The 20,593-nt window shown below is 37.3% G+C and overlaps 4 protein-coding genes across 6 annotated transcripts; 2 read left to right on the forward strand and 2 right to left on the reverse strand.

The window, feature by feature from the left end:
* The first annotated feature begins 214 nt into the window (after nucleotides 1-214).
* On the forward strand, nucleotides 215-2,475 carry LOC128887088 (troponin C). Its single transcript, XM_054142566.1, has 3 exons — nucleotides 215-268; nucleotides 1,476-1,896; nucleotides 2,333-2,475. The coding sequence occupies exons 1-3, from the start codon at nucleotides 266-268 to the stop codon at nucleotides 2,359-2,361; spliced, it is 453 nt and encodes a 150-aa protein (XP_053998541.1). The 5' UTR covers nucleotides 215-265; the 3' UTR covers nucleotides 2,362-2,475.
* Nucleotides 2,476-2,865: 390 nt separating this feature from the next.
* On the reverse strand, nucleotides 2,866-7,540 carry LOC128887090 (hexamerin-like). Its single transcript, XM_054142567.1, has 8 exons — nucleotides 7,333-7,540; nucleotides 6,636-6,976; nucleotides 6,007-6,288; nucleotides 5,436-5,920; nucleotides 4,811-5,355; nucleotides 4,597-4,733; nucleotides 4,231-4,525; nucleotides 2,866-4,155 (listed from the first exon to the last, which is right to left on the reverse strand). The coding sequence occupies exons 1-8, from the start codon at nucleotides 7,406-7,408 to the stop codon at nucleotides 3,143-3,145; spliced, it is 3,174 nt and encodes a 1,057-aa protein (XP_053998542.1). The 5' UTR covers nucleotides 7,409-7,540; the 3' UTR covers nucleotides 2,866-3,142.
* A 5,391-nt stretch (nucleotides 7,541-12,931) lies between these two features.
* On the forward strand, nucleotides 12,932-19,092 carry LOC128886911 (mitochondrial Rho GTPase). 3 transcript variants are annotated; one of them, XM_054142174.1, is made up of 14 exons: nucleotides 12,932-13,466; nucleotides 13,886-14,091; nucleotides 14,173-14,223; nucleotides 14,300-14,401; nucleotides 14,474-14,515; nucleotides 14,593-14,758; nucleotides 14,822-14,942; nucleotides 15,018-15,210; nucleotides 15,284-15,550; nucleotides 15,947-16,159; nucleotides 16,266-16,462; nucleotides 16,745-16,783; nucleotides 17,001-17,072; nucleotides 17,454-19,092. In XM_054142174.1, the coding sequence occupies exons 1-14, from the start codon at nucleotides 13,268-13,270 to the stop codon at nucleotides 17,578-17,580; spliced, it is 1,995 nt and encodes a 664-aa protein (XP_053998149.1). In that variant the 5' UTR covers nucleotides 12,932-13,267; the 3' UTR covers nucleotides 17,581-19,092. The 3 variants fall into 3 exon arrangements, with proteins under 3 accessions (XP_053998149.1, XP_053998151.1, XP_053998150.1); XM_054142175.1 differs by lacking the exon at nucleotides 17,001-17,072 and having other exon boundaries at nucleotides 12,933-13,466; XM_054142176.1 differs by lacking the exons at nucleotides 16,745-16,783; nucleotides 17,001-17,072.
* Nucleotides 19,017-20,169, reverse strand: LOC128886915 (coiled-coil-helix-coiled-coil-helix domain-containing protein 10, mitochondrial). The gene is made up of 3 exons (XM_054142182.1): nucleotides 20,002-20,169; nucleotides 19,220-19,608; nucleotides 19,017-19,135 (listed from the first exon to the last, which is right to left on the reverse strand). The coding sequence occupies exons 1-3, from the start codon at nucleotides 20,040-20,042 to the stop codon at nucleotides 19,125-19,127; spliced, it is 441 nt and encodes a 146-aa protein (XP_053998157.1). The 5' UTR covers nucleotides 20,043-20,169; the 3' UTR covers nucleotides 19,017-19,124.
* Between the last annotated feature and the right edge of the window lie 424 nt (nucleotides 20,170-20,593).

The raw sequence follows: 20,593 nt of genomic DNA on the forward strand, positions 1-20,593 counted from the left end.
CGATGACGCTATTGTACGTTAATCGAAATCAACGAGCGGTCATCAAAGAGTCTCGACGCGATTCTCGTATGATTTACCGACGGCCTTCCGACTTTACGGAGGGACCCACTTATAACATATTTCATTTTTCGTCTAACCGCTCTATTTTTGCGCCCACCGGTTTTCTAGCTGGTTTACCAGACGCGGAGGATGTCTTTATACCGCGACGGAAAAGCCGCGGCACTTCAGGTGTCTGTCGTCCGTCGTGAGAGAAAAAACCGTCGCCATGGTAAGAGTTGCGGAGACACTCGATACTAATCGATTCCCGATCTTAAGTTCGCGTTATCGGAGACACGATTCCATTTCGCGGGAAATTTTCGATATTCCACCCGTAGAAGTTAGTCGAGGTGATCCCAATCGACGCGACGATAGTGATCGATCGATGCGTCCAAGAACTATCCAAAGTGATATTGATCGATTGAAGTGATCGATTGACGGGTTCGCGAACAGGCCGCGCGGAAAGTCGTGATTAATATGCCGCGCGTTGTACGGTGTGAGTCATGCGAGTTGTTGCGAGTCAATGACTCGGTATAAGGGGTACCTTTGGAAATTTATTACAGAAGAACCGATCGATCGATTGTTTTCGTATTTGGTACACGGGTTCGTCGACTAACGACGAGCGTCGACAAATTTTTATGTATCGATGTAGTGCTGGTCAATCTATTCTGTCAGTAAGATATTTAAAGTGATATCAAATTTTTATTTTAATTTGTTCATTATTGATATTCGTACAAATTTATTTCATTTTACTTTGTTCTTTACTAATATTTATAACAAAAAGACTTCTTAACGTTCTTGGCTCTTATTGGCTTCTTGATGTTGAAAAAGTACACGAAGACTTACTTTGAATGTTAAATGCAAGAGAAAATGTTGCAAAATTAGTGAACAGTTGTCTGAGGAGTTTTGGTGCGCTTTGACGTCTCGAAATGAGAGATATTTTTAATTACATTTAATTATTATGTAATATTACCCGAGAATATCTTGTAAGCGTTCTACAAATTTTCTTCAAATTAGGAACAAGTATTTATTGATTATCAAGAACCATCTATAAATTTTTATACATCGACGCAATTGATAATAAATATTGATCGTACAATCAAAATAGCAGACCAAGCATTGTTTAAGTTAAATATATAGCGTATAAACGTTTATTTATTTATTTCTTAAGAATTTGATTTTGCCTACACGTCGAGGACTTATCCCAGCTCGATCATGTCTCTCCTATGTTAAGAGCTCGCAGCGTGGAATCTTTCCGAACTTTTAACGGTCAGATACTAATTCTAAATATCCTAGACAAATTGCTATTGGGACCCGATGAACATTAACCCTCGTTTGAACACAATGATATCTCTAGTGCTACTGTTAATTTTGTCAAGATTGAGAGACCTGGAGCACGTTATTCTGAGTGATACAGCTTTGAACTGGATGGTTCGCAGGAGGAAGACGAACAAAAGACGGCCGTGATGCGGAAAGCGTTTCAGATGTTCGACACGACGAAGAGCGGATTCATCGACACGTTGAAGATCTCGACGATATTGAACACGATGGGTCAGCTGTTCGATGACGCGGAATTGAACTCCATTATCGAGGAGAACGATCCCGAACGGACGGGCAAAGTGAACTTTGACGGGTTCTGCAGAATCGCTGGCCGATTCCTGGAAGAGGAGGACGCGGAAGCCATGCAAGAGGAGCTGAAGGAAGCCTTCCGCTTGTACGACCGCGAGGGAAACGGTTACATCACGACGGCCACCTTGAAGGAGATCCTCGCTGCTCTCGATGACAAATTGACCAGCGCGGATCTCGATGGTATAATAGCTGAAATCGATACCGATGGCTCGGGCACGGTCGACTTCGACGGTGCGTATCCTTCGCAATTTTATTTTCAGCTTATCGTGCTACGTTTTGAAAGTATTGGTCACATAAATAGTATTTATTTAATCAAATTCAAGTGTTTCTTGATTGCGTGTATGTGTTTTTTTTTTTTTTAATGAAGATGTTAAGGGGGTCTGCCCAGTCAGAAATTCTGAAATTTTCGATTTTTTTTTTTTATTTACGTTTTCTTAAGGCAGTTGTTTCGAGTCAGTTGTTTAAAATTTAAGTTGTAACGTAAGAGCCAATGACGATTCCACTTACGTCATTTTTAAACGAAAATAATCCCTTCTTTTATGAAAGTATAACAACCGATATAGCTCTCTATTGAGTTTTGAGATTTTTGCAAAGCTATACTTTGGAACGTTTCTCTGACACAGAAATGCACTGTTTTCTTGTACATTTCCTGTACTTTTCCTTTTAGAATTTATGGAGATGATGACTGGAGAGTGATGACGGGTTTGAGGCAACTGACAGAGGACTCGATCGTGAAACATTGTTTTAATATTCGAAGCAGCGTCGCCTGGTTCGAAATTTGTTTAATAAAATGATTGTTTAAACCTTCTACCTTTCGATCGTCCGATGATTCCTCCATTACTTGAGCACACGTTTAGGGAATATAAATCGTCAGCATTTGTTACACTATGATTTCTAAGCATATGTATACAAGGATGAAAAACATAGAAGAATGCACTCGTGTAAAGTAAAGTATTAGCGTTGCTAAAAATCAAACTTTTACTTTACTTCGTTCGCTATTAGTAACCGTAAAACTTTATTTTATGTAGCTTTGTCCACTGTTAATAATTCGTAAAAGTTTACTTTCGTTTACGTTGTTCGTTGTTACTATAGTAATGAATACATTCATAAAAGTTTATTTCGTTTCACTGTGTTCATTATCGATATTTGTAAAATTGTATTTCATTGTACTATTTATTGATATGAACTTATACTATATACTTAGATGTCAAGTATTAATTTTTAGAAAATTCCTAATATCAACAGCCCACCGTGTAATCCCCGAAACCCCGATACGAGGTAAAGAGACAGAAGAGACGGATCTTATAATAAACAGTTGCTCTTTAAAGCAATTTATTCATTATAAATGATACATTGATAAAATGTTTTTTGTTTTTCTGGGTGCATTAACTATACAACATTTTCTGCGCGCTAAGTCTGTTTTACGAGTATGGCGCGCGTCTACTGACAAATACGCGCGCCGACAACGTAGGGATGTTTACTGGGTGATGTCGTTGGTGGGTTGTCCCTCGTGGTAGATGAGTACATCCTTCACGTAGATGTTGGCAACGCCGAGGGCGCCAGGTGTCAGCGGTCTGTCGAGCGGGAATCCCAGAGGTTTGCCGTCGAGAGAGATGGCGCCACCGATGATCTCGCTGATGGGCTTGTTCTGGTAATAGTCGTTGACAGCCTGGTCCTGGACGGTCTGGGGTTGAGCGTAGATGCCCTGGAAGCCACCAGCGTGTTGTTGTCCGTCGGAGATCTGGCTCATCCGGTTCATCTGGTTCTGGATTTGGGAGCCTTGGATTCCTTGCCAAACGGAGTGGGCACCTTGCATGCCGTATGGGATTTCGACGTTCTGTTGGCCTTGGAGACCTCCCATGTTCTGTCCTACGCCCTGAGCACCGTAGATTCCTTGTACGCCGCTACCACTACCTTGAAGACCTTGTACGCCTTGTTGGCTGCCAGACAGTCCTTGTACTCCTTGCTGTACACCTTGGAGACCTTGTACTCCATGCTGTACACCTTGGACACCTTGGACGCCTTGTCCACCTTGTCCACCTTGTCCTCCCTGGATTCCTCCTAATACTCCTTGTTGCAATCCTTGGACTCCTTGAACGCCTTGTACTCCTTGGATACCTTGCAGACCTTGCACGCCCTGTTGGACGCCCTGAAGTCCTTGCAAGCCCTGGATGCCTTGTTGTCCTTGGGAGACTTGTTGTTGCCATTTCAGTGACTGCGCCGACGTCCATTTCTGTCCGTAGATCTGTTGGAGTGGGCTACCGGCTTGTCCTCCCTGTTGTCCGCCAACGGTTTGGATCCTTGGGATCTGGCCCTGTTGCATCTGTGCCTGGATCTGTGCCTGCAAGTTCAGTTGCTGCTGGAGCTGAGAGCCGATTCCCTGGATGGTGTAAGTCATGTCTTGTCCTTGACCGACTGGGTTCTGGATCTGCGTGTGCGGGTATTGTCCGTGGTATTTGGTGTAAACGTTGGCATAGTGGTTCCTCACGCCTGCGATAACGAAATTACGTTTATGCTCGGTGATTCTTAACGACGAACTTTTGCGTCGATCTTGGACACACGTACCTTCGATTTGCTGTTGAGACCATTCCCAGTTTTCAGGGAGAACCTCAACGTTTTGCTGGATGCCGGATAATTGGGCAAGTTGGTTCTGTTGTTGTTTCAGCTGTTCGTATTGTTCAGCGTTGACGATCTGGTATTGCTGTGGCTGGTAGGTCAGAGTCTCTTGTGGGATGACTGGTCCGTGGGGAACGTTGAGTTGGCCAGGTCCTGTGATCACGACGAGCAGCTGCAGAGGGAAACCTTGCGGCTGACCTTTGGGAAGGGCCAATCTAGCGGGCAAGCTGAAGATTTGGTGTGGCTGCAAATAAATAACTTAGTTACATGACTGATCTCGTCTCTAGGGAAACTCGAACCAGGATATGCATTCACCTCGGTGATGTAGAACGGTTCCTGGGAGCTGATGGCGCTGTTGACACCTTGTTGGATGGTTTGAACGGATGGCCAGTCGAAGCTTTGACCTGGGGCCTGTTGGGAGTTCCTGTTGATGAGATTCTGGCCCTGTTGGACTGTGAACAGAGGAAACAGGACGTTTTAGGCAAATTGTTCGAATATAGACGATTGGAAGGCGAGTCGCGATGCTCACGGTTGTGGATGAATTGGTCGAGTTGGACGAAGAGGTGCCTGTTCTGGGAGATGCTGATGGGTTTGCCCTGGTAATCGTGTTTAGGTCCAAGGAAGACACGGACGACTGCGTTGGGAACGCTCTGTTCGCTCTGAACGGTGATCTGGTAGGTGTACGGTTTGTGGTCCAATCTCTTCAGATGAGCGTGTACTTGTTGTTGAAGTTGCTGTTGTTGCTGCTGTTGTTGTTGCTGGGATTGGCTTGGCTGGGCGGTGACGGCGTCGAGGTCGATAACGAAGTCGGTGAAGAGTGTGACGAGCTGGCTGATCTCAACGTTCTGGATGGTAACACCGGGAAGGATGAGGTCGTTGACTTGGTAGGCTGGCAGGGATTTCTGGTATTTGCGCCACAAGTTGACGATTTTCTGGGCGAGTTGGTAGAAAGCAGGATCGTGGACGGCGGTCTGGCCGAGTTCGAGGACCGATGGAGTGTAGTCCCAGATGTTTTGTGCGTCGGGGGCATTGCCGAGGAGTTTGCGAGCCACTGCTTGGAGGCTTCCGTAATACCTGTATTCAGACAAAAAAATAAATCTTGTTAGTCTCGATCGACAGGTTGGCGAATTGGATTTCTTTAACCGAAAGCTGACCTGGGGTTGACGCTCTTGCCGCTTCCTTCGATCAGGTCACCGAGAATGTTGACACCTTGTGGTTGGTAGAGGGACAGGAAAACGCCTTGAGGTGTGATGACATGGCCGGAGTCGATGGCTTCCTTCAGTCTTTGTTCCAGGGTCTGGACGACCTCGACGAGTTCCTCATCCTCTTCATCGAGCTGAAGGTTCTCTGGGCGGCCTGGGAATTCGAGACCGTTCAGGTTACGAAGGTGTGGTTGGTAGGGAGTCTGCACGTTGGTGAAGTCGATCTCATCGATGGGACTGAGTCCGTTGGAGAGACGGTTGAGTTCGTAGAGAGCCAAGAGTTGTTGGTGGAGGTGCAAGTATTGGCCTCCGTGACCGATGCTGCCTTGCTGGTTCTGTCCGGCTTGGTTCAGGTATTTGCCGACGATCTGTTGTTGATATTGTTGCGATGTCAGGGGCTGCTGCTGCTGTTGATGCTGCTGAGATCCTTGTTGATCCTGCTTCGAAAGGAGTATTAATTACATCGCGAAAATCCGGAGTATCACAGACGAGAAGATGTTTAATTGTTTGTGGAGTTGCTTACTTCTTCAGAGATGTATCCAGCGAGGTTAAGATAACCGTACCAGGAAGCGAGGCCTACGTCTTGGGTGAAGTAAGAAAGCTGTTGTTCTTCGGGAGACATCAGTGCAGAGTAGTTGACGGGGATCACGATGTTCTGGATGCCTCTCTGGATTCCTTGGGCGCTAGCGACCTGGGCTTCCTGGATGATTCTGGCGTCCAGGTGAAGCTGAGGCCAGATCTCGTAGGATGGTGGAAGAATAATACCTTGGGTGTCGTCGCGCATCAGGACTGCGGCGATGAAGGCCTGTAAATCGAGTAAAAAGAAGAATTTTATAGAGGACGATTCTGACGATTCTTAACAAGTTGTACGACTACAGGTTTATATAAGAAACGTGGTATGCGGTAGTATGCAGTTTGAAATCTCTAGGTCGATTCCTCGAAACAGTAAGAATTGAAAAGTCCTTTTCCGTTTTCCAAACCGAGGCATTGTTCTTGAGATACTAGCAGTTGAAATTTCTAGTAGCACCAGGAAACTTCAACTGCGTATATCTTGGTAACCAGACTTCCAATCCAATAAAGGACTTTTTGGTTCCTTTTGACGGAAGGAATCGATCCCGTGCGATTACGATGTACAAAGTTCTGCTGTCATACCTTCACGAATTGTGCCTCGTTGACATGAACGCGAGCCCATGCAGCTGTCTTCAGGAAGGTCGGGTAATCCTTGGCTCCAGTCAGGATTCTGTTAAGAAGAGCGACTTCTTTGCGCAGCTGACTGTTGGAGTTGCTGAACGCTGTGCCCTGAGGCTGAACCAAGCCAGCCTTCACGGCACCAGCGTAGTACTTAACAACCATCGGGTTGTCGTACTGCTGGGCGTTGCTTTCGATGTCATAGTTCTCGCCGAGGGCCTGGAGTTGCGGATTCGGGATGTCCTGTGTGATCTTCTGCAGAAGCTGGATGACTTCTTGTTGTTTCACCAAGAGATTTTGGTCAGCTGAAGCGAACGAAAGATCGTCTTTGAACACCTAAACTGTGGAGTTTTAAGCTCGTTGGACCGTGAATGGAGCAGTTTCACAATCGAGAGTTTGTTCGTATGTGACGTTCCTTTTTCGTTTATGTAGCACAGTTATTCCTTGGATTCCGAGGGCAAACAGAGGCAATTTGTGACCTCGTGCGTATCGAATGGCGATTGCTTCGAAAGTATTATTTGCAAATGTTGAGAAAATTCCAAATGAAAGTTGGAATACCAGGCTTGTTAGCGTACGAGAAACGAGAAATGGCAATCGGTTCCGTGGTATTATTTCGAGACGTTCGGAAGTTCCAGAATAGAAGTTAGAAAAATGGACTTACCAGCGTGTCTGTTGCTGTTTACGCTGCTGGAGGCCGCGAAGGCCGCGAGGGACAACAGGACAACTAGGAACCTCATTGTGATCGAATGATACAATGTGATGCTTACTGTCTGTTCGTCCAGGCTTTTATACCCGAATCCTATCGAGGCAGGCAGTTATCGGCGACCTGTCGACCTACCTCCCTCAAGATTTCGCAGTCTAACCGCGATATCCCTTGCTGTTTCAAATGTGTTCGACGATCGAAGGTTAACCAATTATACGTATCATCGGGGAATAGATCAGGCATCGTGATGGCTGCACGTAAGGCTTCGTTTAATTTTTTACGATGAAAATATAAATTTGCTGGTTTCCCCTAAAATTATCGCGGAAAATCAATGTTTTTGCTCGTATGTTCTAATTTTTTTACGACGATCATTGCCCAAAATTGAAAATGTTCGTTGAAATAACGATTTCCGTTACGGATTAATTGTACCGTTGTTTAGAAAGTATAGAAAGAAAATCAGGTTGCAGGGAGTGCGTTCGGGTCGACAATTTCAGCATTAATTTTATTCGAATTTATATATGTATGCATGACATGCATGTTCGCAATCGAACCTTTCTTCGATTTTTAAGCAAGACTGTCGCCAAGAGCGAACGATTTGCATGTATAAATTACTGGTATATTTGGCAAAACTCGGCCAATTTATTTTAATGAATTTTGCAATAAAAAATCTACTTAAACAGATTAAAATAATTTTGATATTACTGCATTCTAATATAGATCGTTAGGGAACACATCGTCACGGCACATATGTAATATTCTAACTATGTACATACACAAGTATGTAATATTTATTCAATTGGTCTTTTTAATATATTTAATATATAATATATATAATTCATAATATTTGAATGTATGATATCCTAACTATGGATATACGTACATATAAGTATGCGGTATTTATTTAACCAGAAAACAATTTGCAATACTAAATATCAAATATTCATAATATCGTAATACGTCATACTTTGAAAAACAATTATTAATACAGCAACATTCTAATACAGAATATTTTATTTAACCTTCTCCGTATTAATTGTTTCATAGTATCCCATGGGATGTCCCATTCGAATTCTATGTATTGGTTTTTTTCTATATCAAAAAAAAGTTCAATATAGAAATACTGCTAAGCGATGATAACTACCTTAAAACTTTAATACAGACGCAAGACGTTTCCCGGTTAATCTTTGGAAGTCGTCAAAATAATTTTGTGATAAGCGGTTCCGATTTCAATAATGTATGTAAATTACATTTTATGAGGGTCGCAATTACTTATCTACATATTTAAGAGAATAAAGAATATATTTCGTGACAGTTGAGAGTCGCTCTAAAGTTGATAATTTGGGTACACCATTCGAATGGTGTTCGTGACGAGGTTGTTCCTTCTTCGAGAATCGATTAATAACACTATTTCGTTGTAAATGTATGCACCGATATAAAAAAGAATTAACTATGAAAAAAAAGTTCGAATGATGTTTAAAGTAAATTAGAGAAGGATTAAAAACGAAGTTTAAATAAAATGGTTTTTTTTTTTTTTTTTTAATGCGTCGAAGAATGATTAATTAAAGCTCAAGAATGTTTAAAGAAACATTTCAAACAGTTTCGAGTAATGATACAAGTGGAATTACAAGTGCTATGCAATAATCCTTCAAAAAAAAAAAAAAAAAAAAAAAACTGAAACAAAGTTTTCCGAAAAACTTAAAAAGAAGTTGTTTGAAAATTCGCGAAAGAATCACGGAGAAAGTTTAGAAAGAATACAACAGGAAATTTTGAGCTGGTTGCACATGAAAGTTGACCTTACAGTTCGAAAAAATAAGATAAATAAATTTAAAGTCGATATCGATGAATTTCAGTAGGTCATTGTACCGTTGCGCGATGAAAATTCTCGAGAAACGAACATGATATTGGAAATACGTAGAAAAATTGTATACGGGCGATTAAAGAAATTTTATTCACTGTTGCATAGGATAGATAAGGTACTTGGGGTTACGCAAATAATAGAGGAAAATCGTTTAGCGTATCGTTACTAGTAAAAATCGGTGGTTTTGTTATTGAATATTATTTCTCAATTAAGTTGGGTCGTTATTACATTTTTATGTGAAAACAAAATGCCGAGGGTCATGAATATCTTCGCGCGCCGAAAGATACAGCAACGATAATAGGTCTTGAACTTTCAGGTGGCTGCATATATGCGCAAAGGTTATCATTTTGTTTATCTCTTAACTGGCCTGACTGTATTTTTATATTCCTGGGGGGTACAAAGAAAGTACCAGGAGGAATTATATCAACGTGCAATTTTTCAAATGTAACAAACAAGCCAGAAGATAGCGAACGAATAGCTCATCTTTGTAACAAACAATTCCTCGCGTCGCATACAAAAATTTCTTTCGTTTCGATCATTAGCAAAAATAACGTAACGCGCGCTCGTCTTTGAAAAATTTCGCTCGAGAATGTCAGTCAATTTTGTACTCGTGCAGGTATACATTTTCATTCTCTTCTATTTTTTTTTTTCTAAATTTCAAACTCCTTATTTTTAATGAATTTTGAATAGTATAAAATAAATAAAAAAAAATTTGAATTTGGCTAATGGATGATAAGTAATAGTTACATCTTATACCTTTTGTTATTTGCTAAATTTATTTCACATAATTTAAATAACTTTCGAAGGACACTTCTGTTTGCACACAAAAAATTAAGTAAACCCTTACGTATTTGATGTAGAAATTAATTCTGTGCTTTTCCAAACTTACTGTTTATTTAAATAGAAAAAAGATACAATTTTTAATTTTTCCTCAATTCCATATTTTAAAAGAGCATATATTAATACCAAATGTCAAAGCAATCTGGGTGATTCGTTCCTACGAAGGTTGATACTTTAATGTAAAATATATGGTGGGCATATATTTCTGTTTAAACAAGAGTCATAAATAATAAAATGTGAACGCAGGGAATTAATTTCTACACCTAATAAATTAATAACAAATTTTAATAGATCTAAATAATAATTTAAAATAATAAAATTCTACCTTCTTTAATAATAAACGAAATTTAACGAAACCTAGGTTTATTTCATCTTTAGTTATTTTATCATCAAGTCTGTTTTTTATTTTAGTTTCGCTTTATTTTCATCAATGACAATTAATTTATATTAATTACTTCTTTTACTGTGTTCACTTTCACTTTGATAACTTTTCAGGTTTTCTTTTTTTAATTCTTTCAAGTGTGATAACGCTCTTCACATGATGTGTTAAAAATTATTGTGACGCAATCGTTTCTGGCAATTTCGTGTAATTTTGTTTCACTTTTCTTTTTCTTTTTAATTAATTTTAATTTATCAGCAAACTTGTTGCTACCGTGTCGTGGAATATTATGATGCAATCGTCTCTAATAATTTTGTATTACAATTTTGTGATTCTGATTTTCAATTAATTTCAATCATTTTATCATCAACAGTCTGATAGAAGTATTGCATTTTTCATTATTAATAAACTGTGTACTTTATATTGATGCTGATACCGATTTATTATTAAAAATAATATAAATCGAAACGTAGTTTTGTTGAGTTAATAAATATATTTGGATTGGTCTGAAAGCAAAATATTTATACATTTATCTCCCTATAAATAAATGTAAAAACAGCAGTGATTCGATTCTTCTTTATACGTTGACCAAGAAAGAATACAACACACATTACTTAAGTGTAAGTTTACATTTTTTTTTTTTTTTTTTTTTTTAAATTGGTTTCTTCCTATTTCTTTATCTTATTTTTCTTATTTTCTTATCGTTGATCTATTAATTTCTTTTAATTCTACATTATTTCATTTAATTTCGTATTCATTTCGTCATACTTTATTTTCTTTTGATTGCCGAGAAATAATTTCGAATAACGTACTTATAGTGTCCTAAAATTCTTGAGATAGTACGATAGTTAAGTAATCGATTTCAATGCAATTCTAAAATAGAAAATACATAAATAGTTTTTCTTATGTTATCGGTCGCGTGGTTACAAATTTTCTCGCACCACGAATAATTGCACATGTAAACGAGACAAACAAACCGCATGCAAACGCGATAAGGTATGAAAACGAGAATATTCTTTCGTTTCAGATAACGACGGTTCAATCAATCATAAATGTTGGTTTTTTTTTTTTATTTTTCGATTTTTGCTTCTTTCACCGTCTATCGCTGCTACATGTTATTTACTTTGTTGATGCAATAATTTGCTTCATTAGTTCGCAATATATCAGAATTTTGACGACCAAACTTATATATACATATATATACATATTCTTATATTTATCTTTTGGAAAAGTTTTATCGGTAAAATTTCTGATAATGTTGCGAACTAACGAAGCAATTATCTATTATATATTCAGGCTGTTACTAGCCAGCGTTATCTGGTATATAAATCTTTCGTATTTGTACTGTTTTCTGAGAAATGAAGGTGACCTTTAGTTTTTTAAATGAAATGGTATATATTTTGTTTATATCATGTATGACAGTGCGTGTCAAAACGAATACAACGTTGTGTTTCATTTAAGGTTATGACCTTGTGACCCATTCAAGGTCAAGAACATAAGATTACTATACCTGCTCGTCGTACTGTAGTTACCGGTATCATCGGTATGTCTACATGTCATGTTCAATGTGGCTACCATTCGCTAGGATACCTGAGTTCCCTTTAAAAAAATCGATATGTTTTTCAAATCTACCCTACTGCTTTACTCGTAACAAAATTATTTACGCCATATAATTTATCTATTTGATTCAACTAACCTTTGTAAAAACATTTTTTTGATAGCTTCATTCCCTCGTGAGATATTGAATCATCCCGCTTCAAATGAAACACCCTGTAGATAAAATCGCGCTACTTCGTCTGATTTTACCCCCTCCCCCTCCACCCTCCACCCTAACGTTTTTTTAACAATACAAAATAAATTAATTTTGGATATAATAAATTATGGATTTGGATTAAATAAATTTTGGACATTTGTACCCTACATCATTTTCGTATCGTTGTTACATTTAATATGAAAACTCGATAAATTGAAATAACGTTATAACTTATATTGTTATAACTTAAAATATGTAATAATGATTGTATAGAAATTACACACATAAAATCAACTCTCCTAACTTTCTTTACGACAAACTTCCAACAATGTTCAAAATATCTACATTGTTAGCAATTTTACATTATATACTAATTACACCTAAATTGAATAACCTCTACTACGTTATATGTGTTTTAAAAAAATTCTACGTCAACGTAAGTTTAGAAAACACGAGCTAAGCCCTTTCATTGGCGAGATTTAAGAAGTTATCAACTTCGTTGCACAACCAAATCATTTATATTCCACCTTTTCTGAATGCATTTTGATCATTTACTCTGTAAATATAAACTGTATTTGTCCTTTATCCTCTGATATCTTGCGTGTCGAATAAATCTATTTCGCTCCCATTTTGATGAAAAATTCGTCTGACAAGGGAAACATTATTTTCTCTCGTTTGGTCCTTTTAAGGTAAAAGGTTGCGCGCCACTGGTATACACTGTCATTTGGAGTACAGAACGTAACCTTGAAAAGCCCACCCTCGAAGCGCAAGATCAAACGCAGCGTGTGATTCAACGCTTTTATTCGGCGTACACGGATGAAAGTGTCATAGCTGCTACACCCGATCTAGCAGATCGTGATCATCGATAAGATGTCGACGTAAGAGATTGAAAAAAAGTCTGGAGAAGTGACGTACGAGTAGCCGATGTGGTGGTAAGGTGCGAGTTTATAGGTTAGGGGAGAACACGGAAGTTTTCGTCGAAAAGCACCACGAAGATGTCTTTAAAGAATTAGGCGGTTAACGCCGCTAATTACAACGCGATAAGTACTCCGTTTGAGTCAGCATGGTGCAACGTCCAGTCGCGCCTAGGCGCAGTGTCAGGATTTTGTTGATCGGTGATCGCGGAGTAGGCAAGACATCCTTAATTCTATCGTTGGTCAGCGAAGAATACGCAGAAGATGTGCCCTGCAAAGCCGAGGAAATCACTATACCGGCGGACGTTACCCCCGAGCAAGTGCCCACGCACATTGTTGATTACTCAGGTATGTAAGATTCATGTTTATGCACGAGGTGTGCCAAGAATTGCTTTACAACCAACATCTGTACATCCTACGACCAAAAATATGAAAACAAAGTTACATAAATGGATGCTTGAACGAATGCTTTGATAGAAAGTTGCACTAAAACTATAAAATGAATTTTTGCTTAGCACGTTACAGCATACGAATAAGTCATTCATGCGCAGTTATGATCGGCAAACTTGTTTCACTTTGTATGCCTGAACAATACACATTCTATGAAAGCAGACATGGTCAAAGTTTTATATTTATGTTACAATTGCAAAGTTTTCATATTTATGTTATAATTGTGTAATAAAGCATTTATTTATTTATTTTTACAAATTACAGTATACACTCTGTGTAACTTTTCATGGACATGACTTGCAATTTCTAATTTCCAGCTGCCGAACAAACTGAGGATCAACTGACTGATGAAATTCAAAAAGCACATGTAATTTGTGTTGTTTATTCTGTAGTTGATGAGGATACGTTAGACAGAGCAGCCACTTATTGGTTACCTCTGATCAGGCGTTGTTCTTCTAATAATCGTTGCCCAATTGTTCTCGTGGGAAACAAGATTGATCTTGTCGATTACTCTACTATTGAGGTATAATGAAAAAATAAAGTTCACAAATATTCTGTTAACTTTCATTACATAATAGATTCTAACTGTATTCTTTATTCTTAGGCTGTATATCCTATAATGAAAGAATTCACTGAAATTGAGAGTTGTATCGAGGTAAAGAGAGTTATGATTGTATACCAAACAGATTATCATTAAAGAAGGATTTTGACTAATACTACGTTCATTTTAGTGCTCTGCCAAAACATTACAAAATGTATCAGAAACATTTTATTATGCACAAAAAGCTGTTTTGCACCCTACTACGCCATTGTACAATTATGATATTCAAGAGGTAAACTTCATTGCAAAATACATGTCCTTGTTGAAATCTAAAAATTCTATATTAATGAAACGCAATGTTTAGCTTACAGATGAATGTAAAATTGCATTACAAAGAATTTTTAAGGTAAGTCCTTATGCTTAGAATTTGAATATTGTATATGTTGACCATGTATAACATAATTTCATTGTACATTGTTTTAGATATGTGACTTGGACAACGACGGTTTGCTAAATGACATGGAACTAAATGCATTTCAACAGTGGTGCTTTAACACTCCATTGCAGCCACAGGTTTTGGAGGATGTAAAAGCTGTTTTGTCAAAAAATATTCAAGACGGCGTTTGCAATGGATGTGTTACAATGAAAGGTATTTTACACCTTATAATTTATAAAAAAAATCAATATAAAAAGACACCTTTGTTATTTGTAGGTTTTATGTATCTCCAGTGTTTGTTCATACAACGAGGAAGGAATGAAACTACTTGGACTGTGTTGAGAAAATTTGGTTATGACAATGAATTACAAATGTCTAAGGAATATATAAATCCTCCGTTAGTATGAAATTACGGAAATATTTAACAGATTTACTCGAATTATATTACACTTATTTTCATTATGCTGGGTAGACTGAAGGTTCCTGCTGGCTGCTCGACTGAATTATCCCATAAGGGCCAAGAATTTTTAACACTGTTATTTATGCAACATGATCGTGATCGGGATGGTGCTCTTTCACCCCCAGAAATGGAATCGCTATTTTCACGGTGCTTGTCTCCACCTTGGAGCGATGAATATAAATATACTGTACCAACTAATGAAAAGGTACATCTTATTGCATTTATTAAATCATTTTTATATTGTTACGTCTATAATTCTAATATTACTGTCTCTGTAGGGGTGGATGACGTTTCAGGGTTACATGTGTCAATGGGCACTGTTAACTCTTACTAATGTACGCAAAGCATTAGAATATATGGCATATCTTGGTTACAACATGTATAATAATGAGTGTCAAACGAACGCAGTTCTGATTACTCGTGAAAAGAAATTGGACTTGGCGAAGAAGCAATCGAGCAGAAATGTTTATAGCTGTCATGTAATTGGTCCAAAATGTAGTGGGAAAACAACACTATGCAGGACGTTTATTGATCCCAAACTCGAGGTACACACGGCGAACATGTACACGCGTATATTATAATTAGAGCCTATCTTTTATGCGTATTAAAATACACTTGTCACGTGTATATGAAAGGCGGTTTTTTTTTTTTTTTTTTTTTTTGTGCGTCTTATTTCATTTGTATTTAAGAATTGATCTCATTTCAACACACACTGTTATTTTTTCCTGTGTTAAGAAATTGTTATTTGTCTGCCACCGTTATATTATAAAGAATTTAAGCCATTTGCATAATTTGAAAGTGTTACGACGCAAATCAAAGATGGGCAAAATTTTATTAATTTTACTCAGCAATGGTTAAAGAACGAGTACACATGAAATTGAGGGCTTTAATTATGATATATATATTGAATAATATTTAAATAACATTCAGTATGACCGTAGAAATTAACTGATGAAGTAGTCCCATCAAATTCACATGTAACTGTAAACACAGTGCATGTATATGGTCAAGAGAAGACAATAATTCTGCGGGACATAAATATACTTAATGTTCAAGATGCTTTAACTCCAGCACAAATTCAGTGTGACGCAGCAGCTCTCGTTTATGATGCTAGTAATCCTAAGTCATTTGAATATATTGCACGAATTTATATTGTAAGTAATTTTTGCATACTCTTCCATAAGTATAATGAGGCAAACTGTAATTAAGTAATCATATATCGAGTATTTGTTTCTACAACTGAATCGGCTCTTTTTTCAGAAATATTTTGCAGATAGTAAGATTCCGGTTCTCATAGTAGCGAATAAAAGCGATCTTTCTGAAGTGAAGCAAGATTACTTGCTACAACCAGCAAGTTTTTGCAATAAGTACAAACTGATGCCTCCGCAACCATACAGCATCTCCCGTACCGTAAGACGTGAAATCTTCGTTAAACTGGCAACAATGGCAGCCTTCCCGTAAGTTCGATTTCTTGAAACATTTATTATTAGTAGGTATAATTTGTAAAGGTATGAAAGTGCTCCAAAAATTGTCATGTCAAGAAACAGTCGTATCCACTTGGGATCGTTACAGACAAAAATATTCTAAATACTTTAATAGACATCGCCAGAGTTGCGTTGCACTTGTTTACTGCTATCAAACGTTTTTATTTGATACTCTTTGTAGTTTTTAAGTAAAATAGTATAATTTTTTCAAACTGGTATGACTACTAGACACTAACAAGAAGATTTCATGTTTAGCCGCTTTCAAGGAGCATGGGTATTATTTTACAGAGACAGGTTGGTCTGAATTTTTGCCACACCGTAAACATTGTAAGCTTGAGCAAATCGTGAATCACATTGGTTGTTGTTGTTTTCTTTTCTTTTTTTTTTATTCGTGCTGCATTGCACGTCTATGGAACGGAATATACATTCGTAAAATGTGTTAGGCGATTTGCTCAGATTAAGAGATGTCGCATGAATAAGACTATCGTAACAAAGTCTTGAATCTTTTCAGTCCTTTGAGGCGTATGGTCCACATGTTGCTTGTCAAACCCTCACCTACTCAATGGTGGAGTTCATTTACAAGGTTTTTGTTTGGATATTATAGATTTCTATTTATTTCACGGCGTGCTCACGACTTACAATATAAACTGATATCAATATTATTTTTTGCATGAGCATGAAATGGCGATGGATCCTTGGATTCTTGTTTTTTTTTTATATATATATATATATGTATATACTATACGTGTTTTGAAACTATATAAATTTTTTTCAATTCTGTGTGTATTCGAGTTTGATCAAATCCGAAGTTGTCTAATCTATAAATCCACGATCATAGAATAACATATGATACTATTATTTAATTAAAGTGTAAAAAAATATGCATATACGCACGGATTTTATCATACTAATAAGTCGATAGAATTTTTCCATTTGCTACGAACAATAATTATTGACATTACAGACATATAAATCAATTTGGACTGATGCAAGGAGATTCTATCGTTTGGTGGAAGGCTGGTCTTGGTATTGCAGTCGCTACTGTCGCAGGCTTCGTGGTGATGCGCGTTTTAAACACAGAAAAAAGATAGTCTACCATATTCCTTTTCTTGCACATTTAACTGCCTCGTTTGACCGAGTATAAAACCGTCTTTGAAAAACGCGTTAAGTTAATAAACTCTGTTCTTAAATCATTAATTTCTTGTGTCCTTGATCACTTCACAACAAGAGAAAAATTAATATACTTGTGTACCCTATACATATTTTAAAGTACTTATAAAATATTTTAAAGTATTGGCTAAATTTCACTTACGCGTATTTCAAAATTTTAGTCACTTGTAGAAGAAAGCTTTACAAATGTCCAAACCTTCATTTGTTGAGATATATTGGGTTATTAATGATAGGTTCAAGATTAGATCGAATTTCTTCTAACATTATTTGATATCAAAAGGTCATAGAATTTTTGATTGTTTTTAAATCATCTATAATTACAGATGAAATCGCAACAGCCATTGCAAAATGTAATTGTACCCGACTTTTTTTTAATATAATAAGTGTTTATGTTTATTAATTTGGATATTCTTATCGATATGTAGCAGTTTCCTATTTCAATTTAGAACTAATATCTGAAAGAATGTCGATATTAATAGAAGCTATTAGTCATTATATTATATTGGTCATATTATTGGTCATATGAACACGGTATACCTATATTTGCAGTTGTTTAGAATCTGCTTAAATCTTTCACAATTACGTATTTCAATTTGAGTGCAATGTGAAGTTGTTCTTGGTATGTACATACAAGGTCCATTATTAGAACCAACTCAGTGACATTCGGTGGAAATCAATGAATCATTAACAAGAGATCCACATGATATGTAGTCCACCAATGTCAATATAGCTTCTTAGATAGATACAGAACCCACAAATATTTCATCATTATCTCATATACTCAATAGTTAATAAAATATTAAGCAATGAGTATCATTAATTCGCTCGCTTGCATCACATGTATTCAAAAGTTCACTTTTCTCAAGCAACATCTCGTTTAAATTTATATAGAAAATCATATTATGCTGTTATTTCTTTAGCATTGTACTACTTAATCTGTCTTTTCAATCATTTGGAAGTAAACTGCTGAAATATTCAAAAATTGTTCTCTATATAGATAAAGAATAAAATGAATTGTTAATACTATGAATGAGATTAGGATAATTAGGATAAGAGGTTAAACGCTCTATCACTAGAAAAAAAAATCATTCAGATTTTTTGCATGGTTACATAATTACAATCTCAGGGTTACAATAATACCATGCTTCAAAAGGACACGTGGAGAGAGGGTTAAATCATAAATAAATTACACAAGGGTACAGTTAAATCAATTTGTAAATAAATTGTCTAAACATAATTTTATTCCTAATGCTGCTTCCAATTAGATACATATATCATCATAGTAATATTTGCATGTAAGAGATATAGTAATAAATGATAAAAGTGGACATTTCTCTTTTAATACAATAGGATCATGTTTTCTTTTCTTTTTGTATGTCGCCTATCAGATTAAAATTTCATATAGTATCAATTTTCTAAAGTTTTTCTAATAACTCCTACTGTCCACTTGTTCAAAAATACTGCTTCAAATCATATCTGAAATACAAAGATAAATGTTATGTATCACTCTGCAGGTACACAAAACATATTATAAGAATACTTTTGAAAGAAGTCTCTTACTGTGAGAAGCTTTGCATTGACGAAGGGCTTCATTGAACCCATCACACAATGTAAGGTCAGACTGATTCTGGGCACAGTCCAAGAATTGTCTGACTTCCCATGCACATGCGCCAGTGGCAGGTGCAGAAGCTGGAGAGCTCTGCGCTGCCACAGGTGCTGCAGCAGGTACAGCAGCAGCTTCATTGGAGCCACCACTGAAAAGGCCAGTGATAGCATGTCCAACTGTATGACCAACAGCTGAACCAATGGCTACACCTCCAGCAGTGGCAGCCATTTGTCCCATAAGGGATGGCTGCTGAGGCTGAGCAACCATGGGTGTTGCTGAAGCAGCATGGGCTGGTGGATGTGCTGCCGCAGCTGGAGCTGGAGGTGGTGCTGCCCGCCTAACACTAAAACAAAGTAAATATTGCACTTTTATCTTAAGCAATTGAAACTAGAGAAAATGTATCGTGTTAATGTCTAAACAAATTCTTATTCTGCAAGAATACAGAGTTTCTTCCGGTGTTCCAAACCTTGACACTAATTTAAAAAAAAAAAAGGAAAATGAAAAATGTTAGACACGCCTTGTTCTCCAATTGTTTGAACGTTCCACTTTCGTTCGAGCATGGCGATTGCATTTTCAAAACATGTCGAAACATGGAACATACGAGAATACAGAAATTTCATATATTAATAATTGCCTTTAATATGTAATTCAATTAACACTGACGTCACAGGGTAATTTGACGAAAATTACATAAAAATTACGTGTATAAATTCGATAGAAACCATGGAGTACTCACGTCCTTGGTGGAGGAGCAGATGCACGTCCCCGTCGTGGCATGTTTGATAGCTTTGTACTTTAGATTTGGTTTGTTAATTCGCACGTCTAAACTCTCGAAAATGTCTTCGAACACTGTGATGTACGCTGCCGAATCTCTTTGATCTCTTCAACACGTTACGCAATTGAAACGCTTTACGCCGACTCAGATCGAATCACGTGAAATTTCTAGAAATAAAGCAGGAAATCAACCATCGCGCAAACGCGACGCACTTCGGATCGTTTCGAAATCAATAGAAATTCGGAAAGATTAGGGCATAAATTACGGGTAACAAAAAACTAGACGCTGGTACGTTTTATAAAATAACGTTTTTATAGCATTTCGTGTGATTTAATTAAAATTATGAATAAAATTGACCACATTATTGTTTGTAAGTCAACTTCACACTGCGCAATACAGGGACGATGATGTTGGTAACGTGCTAAGTTAACCTACAGTCATTGGATAAACTATGTTCATTGATTAACTGTGCGCACATATAAATAATTAATATATCGTTGTCAAAAGGCATCAATTTCTTATTACCATCGAATGAAACGGTTTTTACACCTGA

The sequence above is a fragment of the Hylaeus anthracinus genome, unplaced genomic scaffold (genome assembly GCF_026225885.1).
Source record: "Hylaeus anthracinus isolate JK02 unplaced genomic scaffold, UHH_iyHylAnth1.0_haploid 11985, whole genome shotgun sequence".
In the NCBI taxonomy this organism is placed as follows: domain Eukaryota; kingdom Metazoa; phylum Arthropoda; class Insecta; order Hymenoptera; family Colletidae; genus Hylaeus; species Hylaeus anthracinus.

Bases quoted from the DNA above. Each gene is read 5' to 3' on its own strand.
- LOC128887088 (XM_054142566.1), top strand. The intron at 1,897-2,332 runs GTGCGTATCCTT...TTTTCCTTTTAG, and splicing joins GGGCACGGTCGACTTCGACG to AATTTATGGAGATGATGACT.
- LOC128887090 (XM_054142567.1), bottom strand. From the start codon at position 7,408: ATGAGGTTCCTAGTTGTCCTGTTGTCCCTCGCGGCCTTCGCGGCCTCC. The intron at 6,289-6,635 runs GTATGACAGCAG...CTCGATTTACAG, and splicing joins ACGAGGCACAATTCGTGAAG to GCCTTCATCGCCGCAGTCCT. The intron at 4,156-4,230 runs GTACGTGTGTCC...TCGTTATCGCAG, and splicing joins GTCTCAACAGCAAATCGAAG to GCGTGAGGAACCACTATGCC.
- LOC128886911 (XM_054142174.1), top strand. From the start codon at position 13,268: ATGGTGCAACGTCCAGTCGCGCCTAGGCGCAGTGTCAGGATTTTGTTG. The intron at 15,551-15,946 runs GTACACACGGCG...GTATGACCGTAG, and splicing joins TTATTGATCCCAAACTCGAG to AAATTAACTGATGAAGTAGT. The intron at 17,073-17,453 runs GTTTTTGTTTGG...TTGACATTACAG, and splicing joins TGGTGGAGTTCATTTACAAG to ACATATAAATCAATTTGGAC.
- LOC128886915 (XM_054142182.1), bottom strand. From the start codon at position 20,042: ATGCCACGACGGGGACGTGCATCTGCTCCTCCACCAAGGAC. The intron at 19,609-20,001 runs GTGAGTACTCCA...ACTTTGTTTTAG, and splicing joins TCTGCTCCTCCACCAAGGAC to TGTTAGGCGGGCAGCACCAC.